The sequence below is a fragment of the Ooceraea biroi genome, chromosome 3, assembly GCF_003672135.1.
Source record: "Ooceraea biroi isolate clonal line C1 chromosome 3, Obir_v5.4, whole genome shotgun sequence".
Taxonomy (NCBI): Eukaryota; Metazoa; Arthropoda; class Insecta; order Hymenoptera; family Formicidae; genus Ooceraea; species Ooceraea biroi.
The window spans coordinates 2035497-2055553 of NC_039508.1; the positions used below are offsets into that span (position 1 = coordinate 2035497).

A 20057-nucleotide genomic window follows, 5' to 3' on the forward strand; every position below is an offset into this window, starting at 1 on the left:
TCGCATACGCAATTACGCGGATAGGAATATGAAAGTGTATCGTAGTATCGATGCTATAACGCCGAGAGACTTGCGGAGGCAAATTTAACGAAATTTGCGTGGTATTATTGCGCAGTTCGATCGTGCGGTACAGCTGAAAGAATTGGTAATCGTCGATAAATAAAAATCGAAGACGAGGCAAGTCAACATCAACGTCAGGATTTCTCTTTACGCCTGCCTGAATTTACGAAATTAAGCGCGAGTAGCTCACGCCGAGATAAGCGCGACGCAGTTCGTAATTACAAGCCGCGAATTGCGACACGTGTGTAACAGCGAACTCGTTTGTTTATGATCTTGCGGAGGTGGCGGTGGAATTATCGAAAGGACACGCGGTTGTAAATTATACGTGAGGAAAAGACGCCGTCAGGTTGCGATTCGTAGTACGTATATAAATAACTACTTACGCAGCGCGAGTATCGATAATTAGTCTGATAAAATCTGAATGATCTCGATCTTTCTCGAACGAGAATTGGAAACGAAGATCAAGCATCAGCCTCGACTCTAACTTCCACTATTTCATCACGCGCATTCGTATAGATATACGTATGAAAATTTACATATTCAGATGCAGATACGATTTCGATGCAGAATTAACAATTGCATTCGTGTAACTTTTCCAGGCACTAAGACGTTTGATATCTCGTGACATTTGATCGACGGATCAAGAATGCGAGGGTGAGGCAGAGAAGAATTGACGAAGGTTCAATGACGCAAAAAGGGCTGATCAAAAGGATAGATGTCAGTGCATCCCCGGCTCTGACTCGCCCGGTACCTGTACGCACCTGCAACTGTCGCCCACGCAATTTACCTTTCACTGTTACTTTCTCTATTGCGCTTTTGCATCGTCCGACAAATAGCATCCGCGCGCGTGAAAGATCACGCGTTGGCAAACGCGCGCGATCGATGCACCTGTCTCTCAACACTCCCATCTACCAATGCGTCCTAATGCTTCCCGATCATTGCACGAAATGCTAACTGAATTATTTAGACCCGCATTTGTGTGTTCTAAAAACAATAAATCAATCGGGAGATGAGAGAGAAAAACTAGAAAAAAATATGATTGTTCAGAATGCATTCAATTTCCGAAGCTGACTGAAAACGACAATCGAAGACATGGCTCGTGGCGACGAAAACTATTCCAGACATGCCTTTACCTTGCACGAGACACCTTATGAAACTTCCACGTTCCCAGTGTGTCCGGACTGTAAGAATCGCTGCAGCCCAGCTGGCCCAGAGAACAAAGCAAACCCTTGCTGTCTCTCCTCCATCGTTTCTCGCGCGTACAACCCTTCTCCATGTGTCTCAGGAGCACGCCTCCCTTGGGATTCTTCCCGAAGGTATCGAGATTTTGAGCACGGCACGTAGGCCACGAGATCCCGTTGGCTTTGCGTTCTACCAGCTCCAACATTTTCCGGATGTTCGCGTGGAACGTTTCCGCACAATTAGTCCAACACCATCTCAGCTACGTGTAACGACGATGTTCCACCTTTTTTGCTTTTTAATTAAAGTCCTCGTTTCCTCGGTCTAATTCAGTCATGTTCGTTAACACACGACATACACTTTTGAAAACTGCACGATATCATAGTTCTCGTTCCATCAGCGCGTCGACCTTTTCAGCTTCAGCTCGATTTACTCGCTAATTACCATTCCGAAATTCGATCATCTAATTTGCCCACAGTTACCCGCTATCTGTCGATAAATTATTTTTATCTCGCGGGGAAACACGTACAATTGAAAGCTGGTCTATTTTTCAAAATAACAGAGTATTGATCCGTGTCGGTTTAAATATCCTACTATCTCGGCGATCTATCCTCCTGTCAATTATACACATAATCTGATATTTCTCCGTAACACGATTTCTCGTCCACGAAGGAATCACGTGTCCCCGTGCTCACGGATATTCACGGTAAGACGAGTAGGAAAATGGAAAGATACAAGAAAAAACCAGGATCGAACAAGTCATGATAGCGACCGGTCGCTAACCGTAACGGAACAAAAATCCAAAACGTATCTTGCGGTGACACTTTATTCAAGTTTATCACGGCTTTCCACGTTATGCTTTCATGCTGACATGTAAAGAAAGGAAAAAAGAAAGATCCATTCCTTTTTTCCATTTAAAAAAAGGAGGAGTGCATTTTTGCAACTCGATTAATACCGAGACGCGTGTGACTTTATCGGACCGGATTAATTTTCTTCCTTCAAATGAAATTTTCGATACTTTTGTAGCAACATCAGATATCACCGATCATTTCTACAATTTACGGTCTTCTCCTTTTTGTTTCTCGCATTGATAAACTATCCTAAATTACACTGGCATCTTGCCCGAACACGATCGAAACGCGTTGCGGATCGGACGTGATGTCGGTTCTGTTCTAGTGCGTCCAGAGGCCACTCTCGAAAATGAAATATGCATCCCCCGACACTTTGGCTCGCCGCTTGAATGACCAAAAACACCCCCATGGACGTGCATCACGTCATCCCTCACTTTCGTCCAGGATTACGCGTAACTGCGTGCGTGCATGCGACGTGCGTGCATACTCGCGGTCGAGCACCAACTGATCGCCTCGCTTCAGCGAAACGGACAATCTGCCATTCTCCTCTCTCGACTCTCTTTTTCCTCGTAGAGTGTGTGTTCGTGCACGACGCGTGGGACGCATTGAAAATTCTCATGGACATTGCCGTGCGTCCACGATGCGTAGCGATTCTAGTATCGTGCTACGCGACGCTGATCGCAGACTGCTTGGGGCCGCGGCGAGTTTGTTAAATGCGGTCAGCATGGTGAACGCGATCCGCGAACTTGGGTTACGTCGATGTTGTCCTGGTCCGAGCGCGAGAGTTTGCGATCATCAGCGCGATTACGCGGCAAGACCTACCCTTCGAGTGGGTAGGTCTTAATTCTCTATTCATCTTTCATCTTGGCATGAACGCTCGCCGAACAATGCATGGATATTGTTACTGCTGATATTTTTTATTAGACTTGATACGATTCGATCCTCCTCCCTACGTGGTTACGCTTCGAGATAATTCTGAGGCAACAGCCGTCAAGCAGACGATAGGATATCAAAAATCATGCGCGGTTTAATCGATCCGCAGCTCACGTGCGGAGCTGCAACGTGTTTTTGTCGGGATTTGTTCTGATTCCCGCGCAGCAGAGAAGCAAGCATCGATTTGTGACTTTTCTATTAGCTCGTGCACAAATTCGGCACGATCGTGTTTCTTTGTTTATTCGACATCAATCGGCAGCAAGAATTTATAGAGAAATTTACACTTGTGTATTCATATTTGCCGCATTATTTATCGTACGGCTATTTACATATTCTCCGTAGGAGGTGAGGGAGTAAAAATATTTTCTCGTATGAACGCAATTTAGATACGCCTCGATCGAAGATACATTTACTACCTCTAGAATAATAAGTTGTGCGCTCGTAGTGTCTGCCTCCGAGGTTCGCTTATATATTGACCGATTATCGGCACGACCCTGGATATGGAGCATATCAAACGGTGATACTGGCGGAGACATCGCGCCGTAAGAATTTTTCCATCGGTCGCCTACGGTGTCCCTCTGAAATCGCCGGAGGAATCGAGACCACCAGAGTCAGGCTTTGTGCGTCAACCTCCGGGTTTCGGGAGATAGAGAACCGGAACAACGATCGTACGATGATCTTAGAAACCGTGCCACAATCTTGGGTCGATACTTTACGATAAAATTTCTCCTCGGGGTAAATAACGAAATTACAGATCGCGTATCCGGGAATATCGAAAGTACGAGTCGCATCTGCAAATCGCGCCTCTCGAATTAAAAGAACATTCGCGCTTGCCACCGAAGAGAGCCGTTGAGAGTTCATCGTGCTTAATCCGGAATTACAGCAGTTTCTCAAGATGAAGAGATACGCGTGAAGGCGACCAGACGAGAGAATTACCAAGGAGAGTTCGAGAGAGACGGTGCGTGTTTTGAAACGCACGCGACTTTCTGGACTCTGCATCGCAATTCTGATTAACGAAAACGATGATTCTTCGATCGTACGTACCTGTGTAGCGACGTAAATCCGGTTCGGGCGACTTAAACCAGCCGGCCCGAATTCCGATTACGTGACACGCGTCGAGAGATTCGCTATCGAGTGTCAAGGCTATCGTAAATTATTGCTTACGCGAAAAGACCAAAGTGATAATAAAATGTAGCCAAATTGAATTTACGATGATGAAAGAATTAGAGATTGGGCTGCAGACGCGAGAGATATTTGAACAATCTCAACGTATACGCAATCACTTTGTGCATCGCATTAAGTAAGCACGATGAAACATCATTGGAAATATAATCGAGTGACTCAATTTTCTGTTTAATTCGCTAAAGAACGCGATCGAACGATAGATAGTATTCTCACATATTCTCACGTACAATCGTAATAAACTATTTCGATTGCATAATGCAAGGTGGAACAATGCATCGTTAGAATAAGGCGCAGCTAACGCGATCGTCTCGCGGCTCATGTAAAAGGACATACTCCTTATTTTCCCATGGTAGTATCATTACGTAAAGAAGAGACAAGCTGAAGAGACAAGAACGATTATTTATGAGTGCAATTAGAGGACGGTGTTAGCTGTTATCGATGCGTAGCGCGCTCCAGAGAAAGTCTTAGAGTGATCAAGGCTTCATGTTGTTATGTTACATCTCGTATCTTCCGGATGCAGCCGTTTATATCTTAATTAACACTAGCGTCACGGGTACATCAATGAATCTCGCCTTCTTTCAATAAAACTGCAATTTGCTTATGCAAACGGCGCCAGTGTCGGTGCTTGCGATAATAGTTAGTCTTGTGCAGTATGCACGATGTACGGAACGACAATGTGGATTTGATAGTCTAGATGATGAAAGATTGGAATTCGCGTTAGGTGCAGCATCCTACTGGAATGCGTCGAGGAAATGCTGGCGCATGCAGCGACTGCATCATCAATTTCTTCGTCGAATCGAGGCGTCAGCCTGACGACAGTTTGATCGTCGCTGATGACGGCGTATCTCGATTCACGATGTACAGGAGCGCAGAAAATTTTAATAGCGTCACAAGAGCAGTCGCAAGAGGAACATCGAGAAGCGTGAAGCACGACGAGAACCGAATACGCAGGAGGGCACGTTTCTCGTTCACGAATTCATTCGAGCCCCTATACGAAAGCTATAAAATCGAAGGCTGATGTTCTGGTGAAGATCGTTCGAAGATCCTGGCATGTGCAGACGCATAAAAGACGGTGGTCCTTCTAGGTTCTAAAATTAACGACCACTGGTAGCTCGTTGAACCTCACGGAAATATGAATCTCCTCGGTCGATGTATCGATTTTACGACAATGAAAGAGAGCTGTATTAAAGCAATCGCAAGACCGATCGCGAGGCGTAAAAATGCCCGGACTTTCCGAAAACAGTTACATCCTTTGACATTTTCTGAGATTCTGGTTACGAGAAATCTTAATTGATTGCATGTTTCGTGTTTATGTTTCAACTAATGAGCATAATTAATCAAACATCACATCAACGACCACTGAGTGCTTCGCCATCGGTGCACTGGCGTAAACAATAAACTTGATACTGGGCCAAGTAATTTTCGTAATGACGATAAAGCTCTGTCGTTTGTATTATCAGGTTAAACAGTTTCCACTACCGAGTGGAAGTGGTGGCAATTCGAAACTACCCGAGACTGCCATTCGTACCACTTGTGAACATGTCGCGGTGGACGAAAGTTCTTCGTCATATTCCGGCTATCGAAGTCCCACGCGGGAATTCCGGTGAAACTTTTCTCATTTCCACCCAACTTTAATATCCTTATTATGTTATTCGCAAAACGTGCGATATTTATACATATATTTGTGCTCTCGCAGTTTTTCCAATATCAAAGACGTCGAGAGGAAAATATAAAAAAGCACCAGTAATTTAATTATCAATGTTAACGAGCGGAATCCCGATCTGGATATTAAAGGAAACACGGAATTGTAGGCAACGCGACGTCAAATGCTTCGGTAATATGGAAGCAATGTTAACGACGCCAATTAGCAGCGGTTACGATCGAGCTGCGGTCGATGGCTCCAATTTTGCTATGGTTACCTGACGCCACCGACGTAACAAGAGGACCTGAAAGGAACGTTCTCTGCGGGAGAGCCGGACTCCTTCTTCAGTTTCCTCGCTCATCTCGTGCTTTCATCTCGTTACGCACCTGCAGCTCTGGTTCCACCGTCGTACCTCCATTCACAGATTAGATGGAGCCTTCAAAGCTTTTATGCACGCAAATTACCACGAGCTGTTCCTCGAACGAGACAAACCTCTTGTTTAAATCTCCTATTAAGCCATCTTGGAGAGTTTGGAATGTTATTTTACGCTACTCGATTTGCCACGAATCGCTGATTCTCAGCATGGTACATTACATGCTTGCATTCGAAATTCATTAGCTGTTCTCGCCGTTAATTATCAATCTTTTCAACCTATCGTTGCTAGCGTGCTACCTAGAGCAAATTTTCAAACTCCGAAAAGAGATGCAAACTACTCCGTGAATAATCTGTCTCTTTCAATTATCTTAGACTTCTCGGTGTACTTGAATACTTAATGCAATAATGCTTCTCGCGTCGACATAACGATGCAGTCGCGCAATATACTTACTCGGTTTCGAGGTACTGGAAGACGCGGTAGACGGGGCGTCGATACATGAAGAGGTGATCCTCGACACGCTCCACCATCATCCTAAAACCACTTCATTCGAAACGGTGGGTCACTTATAATCACCCACCACTTGTCACTGGCTGCACGGCGGTACACTGCGCGATAATAAAATACGCGAGGCGATATGGACCGGCTAGATGAACTCGTCGACACCGTTGCGGAAAGTTCTTTCGTCCGTGTTCAAGCGATCAATGTTCAGTCGCTCATGTTTGCCGATGCACACTCCTTTTTATTTCCGTTCGTACAACAAGGACGACAACGACGATGACGATGACGAAATTGGATCGCCGGATAAACCAAAGGTTTCTTCGTGTCCTGTGTCGTACAAACGATTCACAGCATCGTCTCGCAAGGATGAAGACAAGGTGGGATTAAACGAACATCCGGATCGGTCTGTTCTCAACAGCTGTTGTTATCTCGTCTCTTCTCTCATCCGTGTTCAATCGCTCACTGCATCTCGCCGGTGCCGCCAAATCGATACGTTCGGCGCAAACAGTTGGACGATAGATAGTACTAAAGAACCGTCCTTCTTTGATCAACGACCCTGTCCATCGATTATCTCGATTTGATTGTCAAGTTTGATCGTGATCGCATTTCCAAATGCGACGACTACGTCTGGCTGTGTAGCCGGCGCAGTGTTCAGATAACTAAAATCGATAGCAATAAAAACGTCCTGTAATGATGTACCGAGCGTATAAAGAAACGTTGCACGTTAAATCTCGTACCTCTTATTATGCATAATTTATATTAAAGATCGAGTAATACTACTTTATAAATAATAAAAATAATATTACTCGTCCGCGTGAAGTACGCATGAAAAACAAGTTACGAGCAGTTTGAATAAACAGTCCGAGCCAAGTCAATAAACTCTTTATATTCTTGCCATGCTAATTCGATGGCGCATCATCTAGATTTTTAGTTGCAGCTTTACGAGCGACACGATCGTTCCCAGGGAACAAGATAGTCATTTTCCCGTTTTTCAACAGGCGGAACGCGATTGAAGTTAACATTTTGACCCGGTCAGGCCCATTATCACCTAGCCACGTACCTTCGGTGCTCGAGAAACGTTTCGCTGTCTTCGTAAGAAACTTCACGACTGATAAGAGCATCGCGTGCGGACGTGTATATGTATGAATGTACCCAACCTACCCCAAACTGCGGGACAGCGCCTAACCTGCCTGCCTGCAGTGACTGCAGCCCGACCACCGCAATGCAACTCCCTGGTACCAAGCCAGACCACGTACGTGAATTTGAGCGGCAATATTTTCGCTCCAGAATCGTGCGAATTTTCTACTCAGCAGTGTGTGTTGCTCCATGAGAAAAAGTTACTATATAGCTTTAATAAATAAAGCTCTTGTTAAATTATCATTACGTTATTTTCAATTGATTACAGAAAATTTTAAACTAAACCGCGTTTTAAATCGGAAATCTTGTGAAGCCGGCGAACAAGAAATGCAAATTGAAACTACACGCCACTAAACTTTCGATTAGTTTGAGAATGTCTTGCGATAAGAAGTCTAAATTGGACCAATAGAATTAAGTTGAATGCCCCAAGCGATATCATTAAAAAATTCAAGGGGTGAATCTCTCTCCGAGAAGCTATTATGTCCCGCTTAGCGGAAAGTACTTGAGTTGCACAACGAAGGTTCTCTAAGCAATTAAATGCACATTACCAACGCTGCAGCAGTTGAGAAATACCGTCTGTAATCCTTTTTATGGCACGAAGCATCTGTGATATTCAAATACTCTAATTATAATCATAGAAATTTTAGAAAAAAATATTACCTAAAAATTCGAATATTATCTTTGTATTTCATATAATGTGTAGATTTCATGAACAGTGCGATTTTCATTTCCAAAAGATGCAAAAAGGATGGAAATTAAGAGACTAGCGATTTCGTCAAACAAAAGAGGCATATGAGAATATTGTTAATGAGAGAGTTATGAGATTAACGTGAGTTATTAACATGCGACGTGCCTGATTTTGCGGAATTTTGTCGACCGTGTCACCAACCGAACCAAGGTCGTGCAACCTTGACATCACGCTACGAAATCTTCCATCTCTCATCGTTAGACCACCCACCGAACTTTATCTTCGAACACTTCCGGTCGTGTTGAACGTGAAACAATTTCTTGACATTTTCCGACTCATCGACCTCCTCCAAGTTTATTCGGGCTTTAATCAGTCGTGAAATTTCGAGATTCTAAGGTCATGGCTTAACTTAATCAGAACTGCTACTTTGTTGCATTCATCAAGAGCTAATTAACAGAAGGGGCGCGATTTCTTCCTGTTTTAATTTATGTAAAATTGCAATTAAATTTCTGAAAAGTTTAAGTAACAGAAAAAAGTCTTTCAGTGCAACTTGGAGAACACAAAATGTTTTAAACGAATTTCAATTGACACTTTATCTCACCTTTTCGTTTGATGAAATAATCATTCCTTTAAGAGCACTCTATCAAACATACCATTTACAAAACTCTCTTTTACTTCCTTTCACTCCCTTTCGGCTATTCTTTCAATCCCACGAGCACCTTTCGTTCTCAGGACCATCAGCTCAATTAGCTTCAATCAGCTTTGCTCGCGTTCGAGAAATCATTAATCCCTCCCGATCACTCTCACACTCTGCTCGTTTCCGGCGCTTATGCGACGCAGCATCGTTTCGCGACGCTTCGGATACCGTTAAAATTTGCGTCGAAAATTTAGTGTCGCGATTTTAGGGTCGTCTCGTGCGCAACGGTGCCGCACGGTATCCCCGCGGATCGGGCGTCGCGACGCACGGCGACCTTGACTCGCCCGAAGGTCCCGGACTTTCGTGGACGCGCGGCGTCGCCACGCAAACGAATAGATGGACGCGGTTGGACGGATGCTGGGTCCAGCGTCGTCGCACGGTGGGCGTCGATGTGGATGATCAACGGGGACGGAATAGTAGCGCGCCTAGCAACAGCGTGGAGAACGACGCGCGTCTACGACGGCGGCGCCGTCGCCATCGCCATTGTCGTCATCGTCGTCGTCGTCAGGTATACGTTTCGCCGGTTCAAGGGGAGCAGGCGCTTTGCTGGGTGCGGCAGGCTGCGCCGCGACGCCCGGCATCCTTCCCCCGCTGCGGCTCCCTCCGAACCTTGCCGCCACCACCGGCGCCTGCCCTCTCCGCCAACCCCTTCCGTTTCCACATCCCCTGCCGCGCGTTTCATACCGGTATCCTGCAACCCCTGTGTGTGAGCGCCGCGCCGGCAGGACCGAGGCCTCGTGGACGGCGACGCGCCGCGCCGGGGCGAACGGCCGCGGTGGAATCCACTGTAATAACGCGCACGCGGAATTTAACGTCCTACTTGTCCTGTCACCTCGTCGAGACGAATCGCAGATGTCTGCGTATTGCGACAAGCTAGATACGTACGATCGAAAAGAGATGTAGAAGAAAAGTAGAGAAAGCTAAGATTAAAATGCTGCATATGAACTAATCTTGTATGTCTGACGGACGAGAAGATCAGAAAAGTAAAATGCACACATCAATCTTGATATCTGCATTAGCACAAAGCGCAAGTTTCGCGATGCGGCTCGCGCTGCAATATAGTTCAAGGTTTTCATGAGTTCGAAGCACTCAAGCATGAATCTGACTGCGACTTGGCAGCCCCTGAGCGCAATACGGCGTGTTGTTCGAGATCCTGCCAACAAAATTCCCACAGGTACACCGCGCACGCAAACTGACATGGCTTATATAGTACCTATTAATTTAATTAACTCGGTAAAACCAGGCTTCGAGGTAGAGGTTGTCTATAAAAAAGGTCCTTCTCCGCAAACATGCAAACACCATCTCCGCGTTTCGCTGCAACGGTTATTTAGATGCTTTTGTAGAAAAACATACTAAGCACGCTTCAATTTATTAAGTAACTTTTTTAATTAGCACTATTTTTCTGTTTAAAAATTGATATAAATAAAGCTTGCGATACTTTTTGCATTATAATCGATTGCATCTTAATTGATCCATGTTATCAGAATCCTCCTATTTAACAATATAAATAGCACAGAACTCCTCGGAAAAAGAAAAAACTTTTAATGGCTAGAATTTTTTCATTTATTGTTTTAACGAATTTTAAATCATCGAGAACTCTAGGCAATATGCCAAATAACAATATAAATAGCACAGAACTCCTCGGAAAAAAAATTTTAATGGCTAGAACTTTTTCATTTATTGTTTTAACGAATTTTAAATCATCGAGAACTCTAGGCAATATGCCAAATAACAATATAAATAGCACAGAACTCCTCGGAAAAAAAAATTTTAATGGCTAGAACTTTTTCATTTCTAAATCTAAAGGATTTTCAATCGTCGAAAACTCTTCGCAATATGCCAAATCCACTCTTAAAAACGCCGTGTTAAATGTCTTCGCGTGGAGGTTAACAATTTGGTAGAGTGTGATAATTGTGCATATAATAAATAATAGATGAATATTATTATTCGAAAACATTATTAATATTGAAAAATAAAATAGCGCGTGCCTGTATTGTATTTACTAGTTAATTTAAATTTGCTCTGAGTAAAACGTTGACAAAAGCAAGACGATCTTTTTGATGTATACGGCTGTTATTAAACATGTGCGACTGACACGCGAGCAACGAAAGTTTTCTCTGTAGTAAAAAATAAATGATTCAAACTTTATTGGGAAGCAGCGACTTGCGAGGTAACTTTAGCGTAAATTCATCCCTGAACGCGAAGGCACACATTCCAATGACTTTACAAAATAGTCCGTAACGCTATTGGACTGCACGCGCGTTCTGTGCTCTACTAAATTGATTTCGCAAATTAATTTGATGCCTCAAGGAGAACAAAGAAGTTAATTAACATCCTGATGAAATATACCATATAATTACCGTATATCCGGTTTGTATGGATCTGCATGTATAGATTCGCTATTTACCGATCTTTCGAATTTTTACGTAACTTTTCACATTTCTACAGGAAATAGCAATACAATAATACACTACACCTTTTTGCTCCTAAAGATCTTAGCTCAGACAAAATAAAACGTACTCTATCCCACATTACTCCATTTCTACTTTACGAGAAGGGATTTGCTATAGTCGTTCGCAACGATGAGACGTTTTATCGTGCGAAATCCCACAATAGATGCGGCCCTGAGAGTCGCCGGTCAGCGTAACCAACCCCTCCGACTGTCGGGATGGTCGCAACCCCATTCGAACGCGCACGCACTCGTATGCGCACACATGCACGCCAACTTCCCGCTGCTTCCTGTAAGTACAACTGGAATATTCAGCGCGGCCGTATCTGACCGTTCCGGGACATTTGCATATACCTGTCGGCCTAAGTATCATTTGTAACGACGCAATTGCGGATTACTCGCATATAAGAACGGACGAATGCCTTTGTAACACATTGGTGGATCCCGGTTACCTGGTGTGAATTCCATTTTATCGGAAAACGGATGACAGGTCGCGTCCGAAAATAGCAGGCCAGAGTTCACTGTACCACAGGTACGAAAATATATTTCAGAAGACACGATTTTCGATGCTGTCTTGCTCGTCCCGGAATGGATCCCGTTCCATGCGAATAATTAATGTAGACTTGAATTATGGTCGATCTTTTGCGATGATGAAATATTCGCGTATTTGCCAGTACGGTGACTTTACTTTTGAATAAATCAGCGTCGTTCGAAAATGCGAATACAGCCGGAGGCAGAAGCACGAAAGACATTTTATCGATATGCCGAATCGAGTTGTGCTTCAAGAAATTACGATGCGAAATAAATCTTAGTGTTTGGTATCTTTAAGAGGTTGTCCCGTATCAGCGACAAGAGAAATGACACTTTCATATTTTGTAGCTAATTCGATAAATTAAATGAAGTTGTAACGGCTCAAATGTCAATGACTCATGTATATTTCTTCGCGATCTAACGGTTTTAAAGACAGTGGAATGTTGTTGGGTATGGCAGCAAGTGAAAAGATGGCTGAAGAAGAGCACTCTTCATTCTAAGAAAAGATGTCCCCAATATACAAAATCACAAGAAAGATGTCATCTAACTCGATAAATTAAATCAGAGTACAATGGCCCACTTGCATGATTCATGCATACTTCTTCATAATGTAACGGTCCCGGAGATGGTGAAGTGATACTGGACTCGATAATCGTGAAAGAATGACGAAGAAAGGACAGGAAGGGCGAGAAGAACGATACTTCATTCCGAGAAAAGAGATCCTCCGGATGCCTTTGTACGAAGTCACACTTCACGTACTAATTCGATGGGAAGCCAAGAAACTTCCATCCAAGTTTTCGTTGGACAGCGGACGCGATGAAAGCGGCGGAAGACAAGGTGGAATTTGTGGTGTTCGATTCCGTTCGACTTTCCGGAATTCCCAGCACGTGCGTAATCTTCACGCCGCTATACGCGGTTGAGATCCGGGATAACGTCATAAAGAAAAATGATAACAAGGGCGATCACCGCATACCTCGATTCCTGGCAAATTCCCAGCTTCTGTTATCGATTAGCACCATGTAACGAGTCGGGAAATTTTCAGTACAGTCCGAAACTTTTATTTCATCAATCTCGCGTTGTTGAATCACTCGCGTTCTTCTCACGACGAGATGATATTTAATCTGAAGAGAGTTGCGAAGAGGGCTCGAGCTGAACTTCCGAGAGAAGCATTATCGTGGCGACCCTCGCGTTTTCAACTAACTCCTCTCCTCTCGTGAGATACCCCCGTCTGATACGTGCTCTAACGAAAAGGGAACTCTCTCACGCGTGTAGCTAGTACCCTCGGATGCAAATCGGCCGGTGGCACAAGGACCATCCCCTTCGTGCGACGCGTGTGCTCTGCCCGCGCCTATTTATCTCTTTTCTTGTCTCGCTCGCTCGTGCCGAGGGGCTGCGCGAATATCGAGTTATCGATCTGTGGTCCACCCTCGTGCTACCGACGAGGACTACGTGCTCGTTCGGGGATGCTGCGGATTCTCCGAGAAGGAAAGGAAAATAACCGCGCACCCGGTCAACGACATCGCCGGGTCAAGACTAAATAATGTAATTGACCGAGTAAAAGTGACGCGATTTAATTGATCAATCTGCAACCTTCGTATTGCGAATTAGCGAAACGGGAATATTTCATCGGCAAAAATACATGCAAGCGAATGTGTTTACACGCGCTTTCATGACACGACAATTCATCGAGATTAATCGCCGCAATTCCGCGCTGTTGAATGGGTTTACTTGGTTTTTCATATCTACCCCATTTTATCGTGTAGCTCGCGTTTTTCCCGTGATTCCTCGTGATTTCTTGCGCGTGACGACGTCCTTGAACTTCGAACTACCAGCAGACGAAGAAGCTTTGCACGCACGCCATCCGGTCTGCCATCGCGACAATGTCCGTGGCGGTTCTTCGCTCGCTCGTGCCACTTGCCGATTTATCGCGCGACTTATCGCTAAAGCTCTTCCTGTCAGCCGTTGCTCTGCTGATTATCGCCTCGCGGGCCGTATTAATATGCTCCACGGCAAATTGCATGGTCGAGAAACGTTTCATCTACGTGCGCATTCGCTTGGGATGCATGAGGCCGCGTAACGAGAAACGCGATAACTCGAAAATGCAAAAGATTGGACGCGTCGAAAAAACGGGACGCATTGCGGATGTTGCACGACGCGGTGGCAGACAGGCGAGGCTTACGCAATATGAATATCAAGTCCTGGGAAAATTCAGCCGTGCCGAAGCTGCGAACGGCGGTCATGGCGCAGCAACGGTGCGGCGGGTGTTTAATATAAATTGCTAATTGGCAAATGACTTTCTCTAGATGACTCGTTCGTTGCGTGGCTCGTTTGAATCGCGCGTCGCCGTGCGCCGTTAATTCCCCCCTCGAAAGTTAGAGCGCGATAAATTAAATTCGCTCGATCCAAGCAATTAACATACGCCGTTTGTGAGCGATAATGCTAATGAGCATGTATGAAAACGTAAGAATTTACGAGCGACGCGCGGCCGATTTATTCGACCGTGATAAAGTCGCGTCATTTATCGAGCGGTGTCTGCTAACACGGTGACGGGGTAACCGACTTTTCGCTTGTACTGCTCGTGTGTTGCCCGCGATCATTAACGCGATGATTGTCAATCGGTCGTGCATAAGTCGTGTAAATTTTCAAAGAAAGTTACGACCGCACACATTAGCGTAACTTGGACGTTAATGCTCTCTCGCCGTGTCGTATTTACGGCGTGTCCCGCGGGAGAAAAACGCGCGTCGAGAGATCCGCGTAAGCCCGACTGAATAAATAGTCCCGACACGAGAAATCTGTTACAATGTACAGCTAATCGAAGCGCAGTCTTCCTCGACTGCACGATGTGCGTACGCATTAACGAGCGTAACGACCATCCGAGCGCGGGCAATAAAATACCAATGATAAGTTAAAAGAGTCCATCTCTCGATTATACTCGCGCGAAATAAATATGACGAAGGCTTAACGAACGCGTCAAGAAAACGGACTCCGTCTTCCGCGTCCGCGCTTGTATCGGTGCTATCGCCTTGACATTTCGTTTCTTATGGAAGAATCTGGCGGAAGAGACGACGAATTTCACGCGTAAATCGCGAAAGGGAACTGGCGCGAGAGGCCTGTGCGTGCCTCGTAACGATAACGCGTCTGCAACGCGTTGGGAGAAACGGCTCGTTGTTCTCGGTGTCTGCGCCGAAAAATAAGATCAAGCGGAGCGAGCGAGCGAGCGAGCTCGATAAATCAACGCGCAACGATCCATGGACAAAAGTATCTCCAAGTTCATCGAACCACGCTTACACGCCCAAAGATACGCGCGCTTAACAATGAGTCGCTCGCTTGCCGTTGTCCCTCCATTCAAAATGCACGATACGCATGCACGTATGCACGCACGCACGACGAGGACGACTTCCACGTGTCACGTGCCACGAATTTTCGTCGTCGCTCGAACGAGCATCGCCGCTAAATCACCGTACCGCCTACGTGCTGACGTAATCCCGGAGGGACGTTTGCTTCCGCATAGGTACGTAGCGTGACATACACCCTCAGAAAGGATTTCTGATAACAAGACGAAAAATATTCTTGACTAATTTAATCGTATTACGAGTATAAAAAATATGAAAATAAAACAATTTTTAATTTAAATCAGTAATTTCTATTCTTCTCTCTCGAATTAAATAAGATTGTCTTACTGTCTTGAGACAAGAGTAACATATACAAATTTATGCTTATATATTCTTGTATGTAGAATAATTTGATATTAGCGCCACTTTATATATCGTCACTAATAATAATCGAAATATTGAATATTAAAGTCAAGCGAATCCAGAGCGCGCGGAGGCGAGTGCCGAGCCGCTCGAGGTATAGGATTATTATTGCGAATATCGCAAAACGGTATAGGATTTTTCTCTTCGTCTCGATCCGCTCTACTCGTGTACGGAAGCTGGAGCGATCATTACCGGACACCCTGTATATATTTACTTGAGAAATAAGATTCGAGATAAGACATTTCCATATCTTTTGCACTTATTCATTGTAAATAACAGAAACACTTTCCCGATTTTCGATTACAACACATAAATATTGGCCGTTTTGTGCAGATTCTACAAATTCTCTTACAAGAATAGAATAAGATGTCTTTTAGATCTCACAATATTCTTAAATCAAGAATATTTTGAACTTGCTACAAATTTGTATCTAAATCCTTCTGAGAAAATTAATGAGATAGCACCAAGATTATTTTAATCTAGATTTTCGAATTTTCTATTCAAGAGTAAAATATGCTTCTTTTCAATAATAAATATGATTGTCGCTATAGCGATCTTATTTTATGATAGATTAAAGAGTAATAGCATTAAGTCCAGAAATCTTTTCTGTGGGTGTAACACACCCGTCAAATTCATCCATATAAGATACCAAAATTACAATTAATTCGCAAAGCGCACCGCAATTCTACACGTTCATGCGTCGCGGCGTATCAAAATGCACGCACAAAGAATCGCACCACTCATATTTAGTGACGCGTAAGAGCTAATTGGATTTATGCTTAATTACGCGTGGGCTTTCACATCCGACTTACGTTGAATAAAGAGACTCTCGCTGCATAATAACAACATCTGGGTCGAAATAATCAAACATAACGCAAATTCGCGTTAATTGTTTATTCTTAAAAATTCTTTCATCTTTTAATTACCGGTTTAAGCGGTCGGTTCACAAACACCTGATTGTTCCAATAATGCATTAAAGTATTTTATAACATATATTCGTTATTAAAAACGCTAAACAAGCGAGACAGATATATGTTATAATCCAATAACTTGCCTTCAAGTAAAAACGTCTGATGTTTGATATTTACGCTGCATATATTTTCCGATTAAAATTTTTCAATTACGAATACATAAGTACTCTTCTCCTTATGTGGCAGTAACTCCGTTAGAGTCGTTTACATAGTAGTAGTTGCCGTAGTGTCTCTTTGCTCTTGGTTCTTAGCTATTACTGCTCACCTTTGCCTCGTAGATGAGGATAGCAGCGCGGAGCGCAAGTGTAGAGAAAAGGCGGAGCTGATTCTACATCCTATACGTGGGCTTGAATGAATTTTATATCCCGCAACTCGCGTGCCTTCGGCATAAATACACCGGTTAATGGAAGAACTATCGCGCGACGTTCAGCGAGCCTTTAGCAAAATAATTGACATCAAAGAACAGTCGTACGCAAGTCGTACGTCTCATCTCGGATGTCTCAGCGCGATGCTGTAGTTTCACATAAAAATAGCTCGCATCAGAACCGCCAAAGACAGTTGATGCATGTGCCGATTAAGGGGGTGAATTTGAAATCTCTGAATAAATAATTCGACTCTTGCCCGCGCGCAACATCGGAACTCGGCAACAGACGATTCAGACGCGCCCATTAAATCCACGTTTCTCTTACGCGGATGCATCGCGCTTGCTTGCTTGCTTGCCTGCTCCTTTTGCAGGAGACGAATTTAGAACGAAGGAAAAGGGAGACGGACAGAAATTACGTTCAAGTCGCATGTTCAGACGACACGCTGCTGCGATATACGCGGCCATACGTTATGCACTCTGCGATTTTCATGTCCTTTTAAAAATCAGGAGCCACATTGGAGAAGGTGGTATAGAGAGAGAAAAAGAGAGAGGGAGAAAAAAAAGGAGAGAATCAATGATCACACTTCTATGGGCAAACCATTAACGCATTTTCGCGTTAATCGCGGTGGCTTCGCGCCAAATCCACGTTCCCGGATTCCTTGCCGATCGGTTGCTCGTTTTTGCTGCGGATATAGAACGCGGGAAAGGGAATTGCAAAACGCGAGAGGAGGCGTAGCCGGTCCTACATATCTTACCTATGTCACCCATGTCGAGGTGCGTGCGAGCGCGATTCGCACATTCGTTCGCGATGATAGACATATTCGGGCTTTTCACCAGTGGTACGTTATGCGTGTGGTGCGACGCGATCGATTAGCATCGCCGGCGCTTTCATGCAATATGCATTCATGCGTATCTCGACGAACTTCCTCGAGGCGTCGCCGTATTGCGCAGAATTTGCCGATTTCTGCTAATGAGTCAGACTGGACTCCTTACTGCGAGTGTTGGTCGTGCTGGTCGGGTTTCACCGGGTTGCGCCACAAGCGGCGTGTGACGTATGACTCTCGTATATTGTACGATATTGATAATATCATGCACTCTCGAGTGTGCACTCCGCGTGGCACCCCATCGCGTGTCTGAACACATAAAGCTAGGATACACGGTTGCGCGGGGAAGATGCAGCTATTGCTCGAAACCAACGAGCGATATAATGACAAACGAGTCCGGACGCAGCCAGGCATCGTTCCTATTTCCGCCCGATGCGGAAAGAAGTCAATAATACTCGCCGGACATGGGAATCACCGCGATTGAATTTTGTCATATCGATCCAAGTGCAATTTCGTGAGAATTGTGCAAGGTTCCGCGAACCGAGATTAATAGGAAAGCTTGCTCGAGTAATCTATCATGGATGCGAATGTGCAACCATCGGAAAATGAAGAAGATAATAACGCGACGCTGCGGAGTGCTGCGTAATGCCCATTTTTCACGTACGCGATGTAACATTGGTGGTCTTGCTGAACAGACATCGTCGGCGACGTTGCTGCCTACAGGCCTAAAGCGGCAATAAAAACGGTTACGACTCTATAGAGAGCGGTTCACGTATTCACGCTCTTCTCTCGTGCATTGATATCTAGAATGCTTATAATTGGGCGCATACTCGCGCAGAGGGACGCACGCGAGAAAGAGAGAGAGAGAAGAAGAAAGAGAGACGGCGGGTGACTCGGCGCGAGTGCGTCAGAGTTGCAGCGATGTGCGTGCACGCACATGTGCGTATGTCCGGAGCGTAGATACCGCCGGTGGCCACGACCACAGAGGCGAGCGTCTCGTGTATATAAATAGCTAGTTAGGGTCGATGGACAGACTAAAGAGGCGAACGTGAACCGTGAGAGTCGGGATTCATTCACCTGCAATCGTTGATCGAACGCGCTTACAGCCCGATTACCCCACTTGGCCAATTTGTTCGTCGGCTACGTCTGGCCCGCGTCGTGATCATTAGCGAGGAAACCTCTCTTCGTTTCTACGGGTTTGGTGGATTTAGCTGCCGACAACGTGGATCAGCATTCGCCAAGACCTTCGCGAAAGAATCTCGATACGTCATGTAAATGGAAGAAAATATTTGGTGTATGCAAAAGTTTTAATCTTTTTTTCAGTGCTCTGGTATTATTTAACCTTTAAATATAGATGGCAGAAAATCGTAAGAAACGAGGGAAAATAATTTGATGACTGAATTGTATTTCACATATTGAAGCGAAAGCAAAAAACGTGCAAAAAATGATTAAAACATGCGCGACACGATTGCACCTCTCAATCCAGGACATTGCTCAACCTGACCGCACGCGACAAGTGAAGTATTATCGCAACTGCATTATCGCGATTTGCGGCCACGTTGGCGAACAATCGGCGAAACGCCGTATCTCGGACCGAGTTCTGGAGCAACTGGGAAAACATGCGTCGTGAAAACCGAGACGAGTCGAGACGACGATATGTCAGGGCGCGAATCTCGTCGTCCATCGAGCCTCTCCGAGCGAGATCTTGCTCTTCGGCAGCTCCAAGTTTACACTTGAATCGGAGAAGTGCCAATAATTGTAACCGTGTTGCCCGCGGCCGTTCCATCATGTGTCGTTTCAACAAGTTCGTAACGTACGAACGGATGTTTTATCTCTCGCTCGTGCGTCAACGAATTTCGGGAACGTCCTGATAAGAATGATCAAGTATTCGCAATGAAGGCACCAATTTGGCAAGCG

General features: G+C 44.8%; 1 protein-coding gene across 12 annotated transcripts in view; it reads right to left on the reverse strand.

Moving 5' to 3' along the window:
* LOC105283194 (focal adhesion kinase 1) overlaps positions 1–20057 on the reverse strand; it is a 46352-nt gene that overhangs the window by 12170 nt on the left and 14125 nt on the right. For 3 of the 12 annotated variants that reach the window (XM_026968384.1, XM_020032917.2, XM_020032914.2), the window contains exon 1: positions 1194–6636. The exons of 1 other annotated variant lie outside the window; for it this stretch is intronic. In XM_026968384.1, the coding sequence (XP_026824185.1) occupies positions 1194–1447 (254 nt within the window). In that variant the 5' untranslated portion in view covers positions 1448–6636. Of the gene's footprint in view, positions 1–1193; positions 6638–6676; positions 7410–9150; positions 9698–20057 lie in introns of those variants that run through there. 8 more of the 12 variants (XM_026968383.1, XM_020032915.2, XM_020032916.2 and 5 more) reach the window with 6 other exon arrangements.